Raw genomic sequence first — 14,587 nt, 5'->3', positions numbered from 1 at the left:
GGTCTGGGTATTAAGAACTTTCCACGCTCCCATTCATAGTCAGAAATATTGATACACAATCATACCCCGACATGGGTGGAAATAATAGTAAGAATAAAACAGTCTATCCACCCCCATTATCTAGTGAAATATGTAAGGAATATGTTGCCCACAAATTATTACCTTGTTAATCCATGAGGTGGACAATATAATAGATGGGACTGGAATCAAGTCCCCAGTATTAATACCCCGATCCCTGCAATATAGTAAACAGCTGCAGATTATCCCCTTAACAAAGCACAGGAGATAACTGACATGTGGAATGAAATCACCGTACACCAGTTCAGCTTTGAAAGATCTATTTTCTGTTGAGCTCTCAGGGTGTACGGCGGATTCCTGCTAGGCTTCTGTGTCTTTGCTGGAAGAGGGGGGGTTTGAGGGGGAAGCTGCAGTATTGGTCTCTCTCTCCCTAGCACTGAACATCGCTGCCTATTGCAGTTTCATGTAAATAGAAACCTACAGTCACTGAATTTTGGAAGAGATTTAAAAGATGCTGGACTGAGGAAGCGGGACTATTTCTTGAAATATTCCCTTTACTCATTTCCACCTTTATCAATAACCTACACCCCTCCATTTCCACGCCAGTTAAACAAAGTGTCTCTTCCCGGACTTCAGACACCCTCCAGGAATTTGAGACCCATTTGTATGAAAAGGAGGCAGCTGGATGTTTTGACATGAAAAAGACAATTGTCACAACACACAGTTATCAACAAGACAACAGGGGCCCACCAAATAGACAGAGTAGGGCACCCCAATATGGTCAAAGGAAACCCTTCAGACCATCACAAGGCCCACCACACCAACATCATCGGGCCCCTCCATATAACAGGGATTATAATAACACTGGCACAGTCCCTAAACAGACAACTTGTTTTAACTGTGGCCAAAACACACACTGGGCTAGGAACTGTCCATTCCCTTCCCAGAAACCACAACAACTTTACACACAAAGGCCCCAACAAGGACTGTCCCGATCAGGTTCTACACCAGTTCAAGACCATGTGCGATTCAGAATGGACTGGTCTGACCCTACCCATTGACGGGGCCCGGAGGAGGGTGTCCCATCTTTTGCACAGTTCACTACTCATTGGGAAGATTCACCCCTCATCACATTGTATGTAGATGATAAAAAAAAAAAAAAAAAAATGTCTTTTCTAGTGGACAGCGGGGCCACCACCAGTGTTTTGTGTTCTCTTAACTATGATGGTGAACTGCAAAAGACTACTCCTTCAATGGGAATCAACGGGATACCCACAGACACTTACCTGACTGACCCAGTTATCATACGTTCTGACAAGGGAAAACACTTAGGGATACACCAATTCAGGATCATCCCAGAATGTCCTGTTAACTTACTAGGCCGTGACTTGTTTAGTAAATTCCACATCTCCATCTCACCCTCTCCACAAGGGAGTGAGCTCCAAGTCACCTCCCCACACTTTGTGTCACTACAAAATACTCTGGACAACTCACTTGATCAAATTGATGATAGAATTTGGGCCACTGGCCCTTATGACACTGGTTTCGTACCATGCACACCCTACAAAGCCAAACTCAAACCAGACACACAGCCAGTGTTCTCTAGACAATACCCACTCTCATCTGAGAAAATAGAAGGTCTTAGACCCATGATACAAGAATTTCTTGAACAAGGCATACTGCGATACGTCATCTCACCTTACTCGACACCCATCAACCCCGTTTTCAAGGCTGATGGTGCTGTCAGATTCATACAGGACTTGAGAAAAGTAAATGACCTCATTGTCCCTATTGCACCTATAGTACCAGATGTAAACTCACTCATCTCAGCAATCCCTGCAAACGCAACCCACTTTAGTGTCATAGACTTGAAAAATGCGTTTTTTAGCATTCCTATAGACACAGAGACCCAATTACTATTTGCTTTTTCATTTGAAGGTAAACAATTAACGTGGTGTCGTTTACCCCAAGGCTATATTGACTCTCCCGTGGTCTATAGCATAGTCCTCCAAGCCACATTGGCTCCATGGCACCCCCCCCATAGTTCTGTCCTGCTACAGTATGCAGATGATCTGCTTCTCTGTAGTGTCACCGAGGAGGCCAGCCGGTTAGATGGAATTTCATTGTTAAACTGGTTAGCAGAATGTGGACACAAGGTGTCAAGAGCAAAATTGCAATGGTGTAAAACGCATGTCAATTACCTGGGTTTTGTACTCTCTGAGGGGGAAAGGAAAATCAGTCCACAACGCATACAGTCTGTATTGGGCCTGGTCACCCCAACTACCCAGAAGGATATGTTGTCTTTCTTGGGTATGGTAAATTACTGCAGACAGTGGATTTCTGATTGTTCCTACTATGATAATATCTTGAGACAATGCACACTCAAAGACAAACCCAAGGTTATACAATGGTCAGATGAAATGTATTCTGCATTTGAAAAGTTGAAAGAAATGTTAGTACAGAGTCCCGCGCTTGGTCTCCCGGACTATATGTTATCATTTCACTTGTTTGCAAGGGACACATGTACAACTATGGCGGGCGTACTAACCCAACTTCATGGAGGCAAAATGCGCCCAGTCGCATTCTTCTCAAAGGTAATGCCTGTCACTGTGCAGGGAATGCCAGCTTGTCTTCGAGCACTGGCTGCCTGTGCAATGGTTGTTGAGATGTCCACATCACTTACATTAGGACATCCCACTGTGTTACATACCACACATAATGTCCTCTCCATCCTCAAAGGTCTACACACACAACACATGTCTGCCCAAAGACTCAGCGGCTATGAAGTACTCCTACTAGGGAACCCTTCTCTCACTGTAAAATACGCAACAAACTCAGAAGGACCTGTCCCTGTACTAAACGCACTTTTAGTTCTTAAAGGACCTGACGACGAGGCGCCGCCTCAACATGACTGTACTCTGACAATTGACTCAGAAACTTCACCCAGACAAGACATGTCGACTGTGCCTATCCCCGATGCCGACATAATATTTGTTGACGGCTCCTGCAGCCGTCCCAATGACAACACGTACCAGGCAGGATATGCAGTGGTTAAACTTCCAAACACCACCCTTGAAGCAAAGACATTCCCCTTACAGTCAGCACAGGCTGCAGAACTCATTGCACTCACTCGAGCTTGTCACATTTACAAAGACAAACCTGTCACAATTTACACAGACTCCAAATACGCTTACGGAGTTGTTCATGATCATGGTATGATCTGGCAACGCCGAGGCTTCACTGGCGCTGATGGGAAAGGCATATCACATGCGCAACTCATCACAGATCTCTTACACGCAATTACATTACCATCTCAAATTGCCATCCTTCATTGTAAAGCACACACTGGAGGAAAGGATGACATCAGCAAAGGCAACGCTCTCGCTGATACCGCTGCTAAACGTGCTGCCACTACAGCAACATATAACCTCACTCTTGCTGTCATCTCGCCTCCTTCGTTAGATGATACATACCTACTGACAGAATTACAGGCTGCTGCCTCTAATTCAGATCTATCCGATTGGACATATCCAATACTGCAGAAGAATCCACGAACTGGATTAATCTGCAAAGAGGGGAAACCATGTATACCCCAAACCAGTGCATCATTGTTCATAGCACATTACCACGGAGTAGGACACCATAGTATAGTAACAACTACTTTACTCCTCTCCAATGATTTCTACATTACTAATGCCAAAGAACTTGTAAAACAGTACATCAGTAGATGTATAGTGTGTCTTAGAAACAACCCAAACAACCCAAATAAAGCAAGACACCAACATCTAGAATACCCAACCACACCATTCACACATCTTCAAATAGATTTTACACATATCAATAATGCAGGAAGACAGGAATATGCCCTGGTCATTGTCGACCTTTCCCCACTCCCTGGGCAAGGAAACCTTTAGTTACCACAGAAGGAGACTTAGAAATAATAAGAGAAGAGTACGTCAGATCCCTAATACAGAAACTTAATGAAGTTGAACAAAATGTTATCTTTAAGAATCCTTCTCATCCACAGATACCCACTCACCCATTTAGGGTTGGAGACAAGGTCGTTGTAAAGATCCTACCCAGAAATAAGCATCCAGGAGACTTCACCTACGGTCCAGAAACAGAAGTGGTCGCGGTTACCAGGACGGCTGTCCTCACCGACGAAGGACCAACGTGGATCCATGCATCCAGAGTGAAGAAAATTCCACCTCCACCACACGTCAACACAGAGGTCGACACCGATCCCGAGACTGACACAGACGGGACGAGAGAGGTGCTAACGAGGGCAGACAGCCCTGACCTCCAACAGGACGAGGTAATAACGGGGGCCAGTGGCTCTGACCTCCAACCTGGAGAAGACCTGCCGGCTGGAGGTGACGAGGAATCAGGGGTACAACATTCTGAAGCCGAGGACGACGCTACAGGATATGACTCCCCCCACCTTAGCCCTAGTGATTTTACTCGGGCTTGTTCTTTATAATTGTTTTGCTGAAGTTGATATAACCCAAAATGATGGACGCTTTACCTTCTGGTATAATTCTTCTAGCACGACTGTCGCTACTTTTATATTTTCTTATTGTGATATTGTACTTTGTTCAAATAATCAAGGCGGGAATCGAGGAGAACCACCGCTGCCCTGGCTGTGTAACATCCACCACACACCACACGCTGTAAGTCACGTATATATCTGTGTCACTAGTACTTACTGGGGAGATTCTTGCAACTCATGGGGGGCTGTTGGGTGGAACACTAGAGCAGATACTACTGTCTTTGAGAGCAGCCAAGACTGGGGATATTGCCCCGATGTTGGCCTCCAGAAATGGTCCCATGGTCGATCCTTACTAACCCGTATGTCCCTACGAAAAAAGGGCACTTGCAATAGCCAATTTATCATTAACATAGAAAACCCGGCCCCCGGCGATGCCGGACTGTATGTCATGGGTAAACATCAATCAGGAGAAAGCGGGGGCCCAAGGGGAAGATTCCATTTAAAGGACATGTATGATAACCCAGAATACACCGCCCTCAAAACCACTGTAAAACCTAAAACACCATCATCATTCTTTAAACCACATGTCACTACTTTTAATGAAATGTTAGCCATTAACAACCCCACTTACGAAGACACTATATCCATAGAAACTGGATTATCTGACGTAAATTATTGGCTAGAATGGATGAAATATAATGCACGTAAAGTTAATCAAACTGATTGTTATGTGTGTGGAAAATCCAGACCCCACTTGGGTACGGTGCCCATACACATACCTTCAGACCAAGATAAATGTTTCTTTAGCCTGTATACTGATACTATTGTAGAAGAAACTAAATGTGAACAATGGAAGAAAGAATATCCCATAATGGTAAAGAATACCAATCCTGGTAGTACCATAACCATTTATCCTGGTAATTATACATGTTATTACTCAAACAGCACTGCACAAAACACTGTAGATCTGAAATTGTTTCCTGATGGGTATTGTGCTGAACGAAGACATATCAGTGTACCCACCATGAAAAAATCATTAGGAGACATTTATTTTATTTGTGGAGACATGAGACTCAGGACAAAGCTGGACAATCCTTGGAAAGGAGAGTGTGCCCTGGCAAAGATCATTATGCCCATACACATTCTCCCAGCCGATTTGCCTGAGCCTCCTCCCACAGATAAACCTAACACAAACTCCAGAAACAAAAGAGAAGCTCCAAAGGAAAGCTTCGATCCACACATATACATAGACACTATTGGTGTTCCCCGGGGAGTTCCTAAAGAATTTAAGGCTCGTGATGAGGTCGCTGCCGGCTTCGAGTCCCTGTTTCCCCAGGTAACCATCAATAAAAATGTGAACTGGATAAATTACATATATTATAATCAACAGCGCTTCGTTAATGATACTAGGGACGCTTTGAAAGGTATTGCTGAACAGTTGGAAGCTACATCACAAATGACATTTCAGAATCGCATGGCTTTAGATATGATGCTTGCCGAGAAAGGAGGAACCTGTGTGTACATAGGTAAGGTTGATGGATGCTGTACTTATATCCCAGACAACACAGGTCCTAATGGGAAAACTACCCTAGCTATTAAACATCTAGAAGATTTATCCATCGAACTCAAGAAGAACTCAGGTGTCACGGACCCCTGGAGTAGCTGGTTTGGATGGTTAAATGATTGGAAACACGCACTAACACAAATAGGCATATTTATTCTCATTGTAATTATCGTACTTATGATAGTAGGATATTGTGTCTTTCCCATATGCAAGAAGATTGGTTCCAAGTACCTGGATAATGTAACACCTGCTATGTACACTGATCTCGCCAAAAGCCCTCCCTCACCAGAAGATTATGGTGAATATGTCAAAATTCACCGTACCAAACAAGATGCCATCTACAAGAATCAAATTGTCTAAAAAGGACATTGATTCTAAGAGGGGATTGAAGGGTTAATCAGCCATCTTGTTTCTCTGTCTTATAATTTCTGTCCCTGCTTATCTCAAGAAGTTATGTTCTGGCTTGTTTCCAGTACTCGCTTGCTATCCCGTACTCTGTAACTTTCCTCAGAAACCGTACATTCTGTGATTTCTCATAACTTTGCTACATACTCCCCTACAAGGCGACGTATAAGCTAACAGATGCTGTTATTCCCCTACCTCTGCACCAAATATTAACCAATCATGTAATTGAACCGGCGCCGTATGTATAAATATGTTGTTTTGTCATAATTAAATCAGAGTTAACCTTGTGTCTGTGGTCCTCGTTACTGGTCATATCATATGAGGTTACACTCTCACGGAGCTCTAAGGGGTTTTCACACTGAGGTCAAATAAGGTAATTAATATATGAGGAAATCGATACATCGGCGCATGATCGATTCTCCTTCAAGCGTGTATATATATATATATATATATATATATATATATATATATATATTTGCACTCTTTGTCTGGAGGGAGTGTGCATATTTATCATCCGATGCTCTCAGTGTTCGCGATACATGGTCGGCACTGAAGCCCAAAGTCTGCAGCCGCCACTGGAAGGTAAGTATATTCTATTTTCCCTCTTTTCTGTGCCAGGCCCTTGCATATGCCAACCTCTTTGCCATTTTCCACCCTATACTAAATTCTTTGCATTTTTCCTATGCCAGCCCCCTGCCTTTTCCAGCATGCACACACACTCGCACACACACACACTGGCATAACTACCGTCCCGCAGCCCCCGCCGTGGCGGGGAGGCGCTGAGGGTATGTGGGCGCCGGGGGGCTGCGGGACGACAGTCACTGTCTGCCTGCCTGCCTGTGTGTGTGCGCACCGTCCGGGTCCCAGCTCTCCCGGCTATTGCCGCAGCGCTGCTCTCTCACTGATACAAAAAGTGACACTTGGAAAATGGCTGCCCCCATACCGCAGACAGTTTTTCGTCTGCTGTATGGGGGCAGCCATTTTCCAAGTGTCACTTTCGTTAGCAGCAGTAGCCGGGAGAGCCGGGACCCGGCGCGGACGGATGCGGCCCAAGGTAAAACACACACGCACACAAACACACACATACACACACACGCTCTCTCCCCTCAATCCCCTTCCCTCCCTCCCTCCCCTCCCCCCCCCCCCCCCGCGCGCGCCACGGCTCCACGGCTCCACGCTGCTTGTTTTTTGTTTTTTTTTTGTTTTTTTAGGGGGGGGGGGGCCCCCCTGCATTTTCGGCAGGGGGGCGCACAATTATTAGTTACGCCACTGCACACACACATTTTATATATAATTAGTTGAAAGTATTTACACAAATACAGACACACCCATGAGCAGACCACCCAACCAGAACACTGGTCACGCCCCCCACATTATTAGGTGCTGGCCACAACCCCTATTATTGCACATAATAGGCCCTTAAAATATTCCGCTCCAGGCCCATTTCGGCCTTAATCTGGCACTGGACATTATTGAAGGTCATGGAGTTAGGTTGAAAGGGTCATTAGGTCGACACAAGCGTTAGGACGACATTGGGAAGGTCGACAGTCAAAAGGTCGACATGTGGCTTTTAACTTTTTTTTGTCCCAAATGTCAATATGGAATCTAAAAAAAGTGCACCACATCCCCTTGCATGGCTCGTTACGCTCGGCACACTATTGTATTCTTCCACCGCGCCCTAGTGGATGGTATAGCATGAAACACTGCCTGACGGCTCAAAAAAGTGAAGAAGCCCGTGTCGACCTTCCTTCCCCATGTCGACCTACTGCTTGTGTCGCCCTATTGACCCTGTTGAACTTCATGCATGTCAACCTAGTGACCGTATCCCCTGCTGGGATCTGGGGCTTTGTCATGCTGAGCAGGTACGTGTGTGTGTGAAGGTGTGTGAAGGTGTGTGTGCATGTGTAGGTGTGTGCGTGTGTGTGTATAGGTGTGTGTATGTGTGTAAGTGTGTGGGTGTGTGCGTGTGTGTAGGTGTGTAGGGGATCAGTATGAAACCCCGGCAGTCAGAATCCAGACGGTCGAAATTCCGATGCCGGAATCCCGTGGATCGCCCCCCCCTTGCGGGCACACTACGCTCGATACACAGCGGGCCCGGAGCCTCGTTACGCTCGGCACACTATTTTATTTTCCCTCTATGGGTGTCGTGGACATCCATTGAGAGACAAAGTGCTGGCATTGCGGCGGTCGGGATTCCAACCGCTGGGATTTTGACAGCATCCTGTGTGTAGGTGTGTGGGTGTGTAGGTGTGTGCGTGTGTAGGTGTGTGTTTCTGTGTAGGGGTATGCTGCTGACCCCTAGAGGTGAAGAGTAGCATTAGCCTTAAGCTCTTCAGTCCCCACACAGCTCCTGGCTAGTCTAGAGGTAGAAGAGAACAATAGCCACCAGCAGCTGGCCGGAGGGGTCCGAACAGGAACCCCACCCTTCTGCCGCATACAGTATATAACAGGGTTGCCGACTTTAACATTCTCCTCTCCGGGAGAAGCCCGGAGAGGAGAGTTTCAGCAGCCACTCAGGGGGCGGGGCTTACTAGTGACATCACTAAGCCCCGCCCCATACTGGTAAAAGCAGCAAATTCAGGGATCTCCATGGAGGGGGCGGGGCTAAAATGACGCGATTGTGCCGTTTTAGCTCCGCCCCCTCCTCTGAGACCCGAGGATTGCGGCATTTTAATGCCACGATCCGGGGGTCAGCGGGGGTCCCCCCTGAATCCGGGAGGGTTGCCCACCCTGAATCCGGGAGGGTACCCGATTTTCGGGAGACTCCCGGAAATTCCGGGAGGGTCGGCAACCCTGGTATATAAAGCAGCTGGGAAGGTAATCTGTCTCCTCCTCACCAACAGTATTTTCTGCAGCCCCAGCAATGACCCCTCCTCCTCTCGGTCCCCTACTGCTCACCACACACAGCCATACATTCAGTCTTTTTTTTGCCAGAATGATATATGGCCCAGAGCTACGTGTGTGTGTGTATATAGTAATGATCTCTTTATTCTTGTTTTTGTTGTTGCAGGATTGGAATGATGGCATCTGAGAGAAAAACAGAGGCAGTGGCGTATATATAGTAGGTGCAATGGGGGTTATTCTGATTCACTCGGAAAGGCACAGTCACTCTCTAATGGACAAAACCATGTGCACTGCAGGGTGAGCAGATGTAACATGTGCAGAGAGAGTTAGATTTGGGTGGGGTTTGTACTTCAAAGTGATATCTATATTGCAGTGTAAAAATAAAGCAGCCAGTATTTACCCTGCACAGAAACAATAAAACACCCAAATCAAACTCTCTCTGCACATATTTCATCAGCCCCACCTGCAGCACACATGTCCATTAGAGAGTGCCTTTCCGAGTGAATCAGAATAACCCTCAATGTGCGTAGTGCACATGGGCCCCTGAGTCTAGCACACACACTGCACCCATTTACTAATACTTACCCTCCAGAGTCCTGTGAAGACGGCAGCAGTGCTGCCTGAATCACCATAAAAATGGCCACTGCGCCAATAGTGTCCGAGCTAGGCGGCGGGTTCTGCGGCCGGCAGAGAGCAGGGGGCCTGAGCGGAGGAGGCTGCATGCCGGCCTACTTCTCTCTGAAAGCTGCCCTGAACACAGGCAAGAGGTATTAGACACCATTCCCCTAAATACCTACTTTTGGACCACCTCAGCCACCCACCCCTGACACACTTCGTGCCGCCCGCATTTGCATGTGGACACACAGCTTTCATGGGGACGCCCATGAAATGCTGGATGTTCCCATGCTCCATTATTGCAATGTGTTCAGTACTAAATAAAACTATGGAGGTTATTCAGGCATGATCACACGGCTGTGAATACGCAGGCTGGGCGATAATCGAATGACTGCGCGTGCGTACGAATCACAGTACCCTTGTGCAAGGCCATCCCGCAATGGAATCCTGCTACTTTTTTTCTATCGCTGGCCATATGCGTGGCTGAAATTTGGGGGCGTGGCCTCATGATGAGGGAATGTGGCCTTCAAATCACGTCACACGAGCGAGGCCACACTGCTGCCCCTCTGCCTGCGGGTGGCAGCAGGGACTCCCAACTGCCCTCCCCCCAGCGGGACAGTTGGGAGGTATGGTGTCAGACGTACCTAGTCGTTTGAAGAGAAGATCTGTGATGTCAGCTCCAGCCCTAATCAGTCTGTTTCTATCGCAGCCGGTGGTTCTGGGTTCAAATTATTCAATGGTGAGTGAATGTATTTGTAGGGCTGCAATATTTTGTCAGGCTGCATCACAGCAGCGGTGAATAAACATTATGCACAGCTTCTATTCACCTGGAGAGGGCACAGGGGGCATGCCAGCAGATGAAAATGGGGAATCCCCCCCGCCACATGCTGCTCTGCCTAGCAGAGCAGTCTATTAACAGGTGGCAGAGGGGCTTGGGGTGTGGCCAGCAGCTCATGCTGTGCTTGCCATGCATCCACAGTGGCACTTCCCGGTGAAGCCACACCCCTTTTGGTTGGAGCCACGCTCTTTTTTGGTCCTGTACATGGCGTGCCGCCCAGGAGTCCCAACTAGAGACATGACAATGTTGGGAAGTATGCCTTTATATGTAGTCAGAGTGGCTTCCGGTGGTACGTGCGCTCTGATCTTCTGGAGGTGAAGAAGCCTCCGGGACTCTGCAGCGCTTTGTTTAGCGAGAGTGCAGGCAGCACAGCAGAGACAGTGGCGGGGGTTAGTAGAATTTAAAAAGAAAACCTGACAAAGACTGGTCGGCCTTTGATTGGCTGAATCAGTGGCCTCCCATCTTGGCGGCTGCTTTTTTGGGGGGGATGCTGTTCCCTGCACCTTGATATAGCGCTAGTGACCCCAATATACAGAGAAGCCTTGACATGGCTTGGGGGCATGTCATACACCTGCACAGGTATATGTAACCAATATCTCTGAATTCTATTATCATGTAGTGTTCAAGATTGGTGTCACGACCACATTGAGGCGCCATGATGCTGTGAACTCTGCCTGGGCCTTGCTGGACACGCTGCCTGGAGTGTACTGCACACACTTCCTGGTTCTGAAACCTGTTGCCTTCCCTGGCGGCGGCCATCTTGTTGGTTTCTCCAACCAGGCTGCACTACTAATTACCTTCAGCCAATTACAGTGCAGCTCTCCTTTTAAATACTGACCAGCTGGGCCAAACAGTCAGTAAGTACAATGATGTCCTTTCCCTAGGTGTCACAAACTTGGGGTGCACTACCACTCGGGGATTGGCTAGACCTGACACAGGGGCGCGGAGTCTAACCGTGCCGGGGGTTTTCTGCCAGTGACCCCTCCAAGCGGGATATGGGCTTCTGCGGCACCGGACACGTCGGTCGCGGCCCCCTGGTCAGGTTCCCCGTATGAGTGGCGGTAGCTTGTGAAATATGGAAGCGTGGTCATCTAGCCGAGTTGGTATCAGTGCGGGCAAGTAGGAACACAAGGGAAAGGCAAAGGAGTATCCAAGGACAGGCCGGGTCATACACTGGAAGCACAGTTCGCGGTACACTGGGATAAGGCTGAAGAATAGTCAAACGGCAAGCTGGGTCAAACACAGAGTCACTGGACACGGTACCGAAGGATCAGGCAGGAGAATAGTCAGGAAACAAGCCGGGGTCAAATATGGTAATCCGGAAACTGGTAATATACTAAGCACAAGGACGTTGGAGCTGGTGTGAACCTATACTCTGGCAGCTTCTGTCTCCCAGAGGCTGCCCTTTATAGGAAGCACAGGGAACCCACAGGTGAACTAATCAATGGGCTGAGCATGCTCAGTTTACACTGAACTCTCCTGCAGGAGAGAGTTACCCAGGTGTAACTAATTAGCTGAGCTCAGATCTCACAGCACAGTTCAACTATACAGAGCTAGTCAGCAGCAAGGACTCCTCCAGGTGCTGTAATTAGCAAAGCTCAGGCCACACAGAACTTCCTTGCAGCATGGAGCAGGCTGAACAGACAGGAGAAGCCACAAACCAGGTAAGAAACAATACAATAACTGAATGTTGTGACACTAGGCATCTGACTCCCACTCCTGCTGAAAGCGCTGCTGCCTGTCAGCTATCTCCAGACTGAATCCACTCCTGCTCGCCTGCTGTGAAGACCATCCACTTGCAGAACCCTGCTGCCACCTCTACGTTGGTGGCCTTTTAAAAAAGGATGTGCAAGAGTATATTGCATCCTGTCCTCATTGTGCCCAACATAAGTCATCTAATCTAGCGCCAATAGGACCATTGAGGCCACTCTCGATCCCATGGGGACCGTGGACTCATTTGTCGATGGACTTCATCACAGATCTACCATCCTCAAATGGTTATAGTACCATATGGGTGGTTATCGATCGATTCTCGAAAATGGCGCATTTCATACCTCTGAAGGGGTTACTTTCAGCTCCCAAGCTTGCTGATTTGTTTATAAAAGAGATCTTCAGAGTCCATGGACTACCCAAAGAGATTGTGTCTGATCGAGGGGTTCAGTTTGTGGCCAAATTCTGGAGAGCATTGTGTAAAGTCCTCAAGATTCAACTCAACTTTAGTACAGCCTATCATCCACAATCTGATGTCCAAACGGAAAGAGTCAATCAGGATGTAGAAACATTTTTACGTTTACATGTGTCCTCTTCTCAAGATGATTGGATTGTGGGGATGCAGTTAAAATCCCGGCGTTCGGGATTCCGGCGTTCAGAATCCCGACGCCGGAATCCCGACCGCCAAAATGCCGACACATTCTCCCTCCTGGGGTGTCCACGACACCCCGGGAGGGAGAATAAATTAGTGTGCCTAGCGAGGCACCGGGCCCGCTGCGTGGCGAGCGCAGCGAGCCCGCAAGGGGGGGCGATCCACGTCCCCCCCTTGTCGGCATTTCGGCTGTCGGGATTCCGGCGTCGGGATTCCGAACGCCGGGACCCCGACCGCCGGGATTCAATACTGAATCCGGGTTGAGGTATTACCATGGGCCGAGTTTGGCCATAATAATCAGTATCACTCGTCTGCTTCTTCTACTCTTCTCTTTATTAACTATGGCTTCCATCCCAAGGTTCCTGATTTCCAGCGGCTTCCTTCGACATCTGTGCCAGCGGTAACCTTGACTCTCCAGCAACTGCGTCACCATTGGAGAAAGGTCAGGAAATCCTTGGTCAGCGCCTCTCAAAGGTACAAAAAAATGTGCCGATAGAAGAAGAAGAGCAGTTCAAAATTTAAAAGTAGGTGATAAGGTATGGCTGTCCACACGGAATCTTCGCCTTCGGGTCCCCTCGATGAAGTTTGCACCGCGGTTCATCGGTCCTTTTCCAATCATGCAGATCATCAACCCGATTGCCTACAAATTAAAATGACCTCATTATTTAAGGGTTCCCAACTCTTTTCATGTCTCCTTACTCAAACCATTGATTCTAAACAAATATCATGCAAGTCTCCCCAAATCTCCTAAAGTCTTTACTCACAGGGGCGTGGAATATGAAGTGACTCGCATCCTGGACTCTCGTATAAGGTACAAGAGACTCCAGTCAGTAGCGCACGCAGGGGGGGTTTCCGAGTACCCATAAACCCCCCAGGAGTCTAAGGGCCATTGTCTGAAAGCTGAGGGTCCCCTCTTTCCAAGAGTACAATAATTTTTAAAATCGGACCTTAGGAACCGGAGATATCTGACTTCAAAGCAGTGGTCCCCATCCAAGCCTGTTAACCCCTTCACGACATTGCCTTTTAAGGTAATTTTTTTTTTTTTTTCCTCCTTGCGTTCAAATAAGCGTAACTTTTTTAATTTTCCGGCTATATAGACACATGAGGGCTTTTTTTTTGCGGGACAAGTTGTACTTTTTAATGGTACCATTTACTATACCGTATAATATTCTGGGGAATCAGGAAATAATTCAATGTGGGGTAAAAAGAAAAAAAAACGCAATTCCACAATTTTGCGCTGGTTACGGTTTTTTTGGAGTTCATAGTTCGTTTAAAATGATGGGTTATCTTTATTCTATGGGTCGTTACGATTCCGGTGATACCAAACTTATATAGTTTTCGTTACGTTTTACGACTAAAAAAAAAATAGAATGTTACGGTTTTTCGAATTTGCGTCGCGTCGCCATGTTCTGCGGCTTATAACTTTTTTATTTTTCCACCTACGGACCTGGG

The 14,587-nt window shown here is 47.3% G+C and overlaps 1 protein-coding gene across 1 annotated transcript; it reads left to right on the top strand.

Annotated features, from left to right (window-relative positions):
- LOC146007584 (uncharacterized) lies at positions 1-6,763 on the top strand. Its single transcript, XM_083146049.1, has 2 exons — positions 1-4,291; positions 4,334-6,763. Exon 1 carries the CDS (start codon positions 1,185-1,187, stop codon positions 3,930-3,932), a length of 2,748 nt encoding a protein of 915 aa, XP_083002175.1. The 5' UTR covers positions 1-1,184; the 3' UTR covers positions 3,933-4,291; positions 4,334-6,763.
- Positions 6,764-14,587: the final 7,824 nt, after the last annotated feature.

This window comes from Crinia signifera, chromosome 6 (genome assembly GCF_055691185.1).
Source record: "Crinia signifera chromosome 6, ASM5569118v1, whole genome shotgun sequence".
Taxonomy (NCBI): Eukaryota; Metazoa; Chordata; class Amphibia; order Anura; family Myobatrachidae; genus Crinia; species Crinia signifera.
The sequence above is the reverse complement of the archived record's forward strand: the minus strand, read 5'-3'. Positions and strand labels throughout refer to the sequence as shown.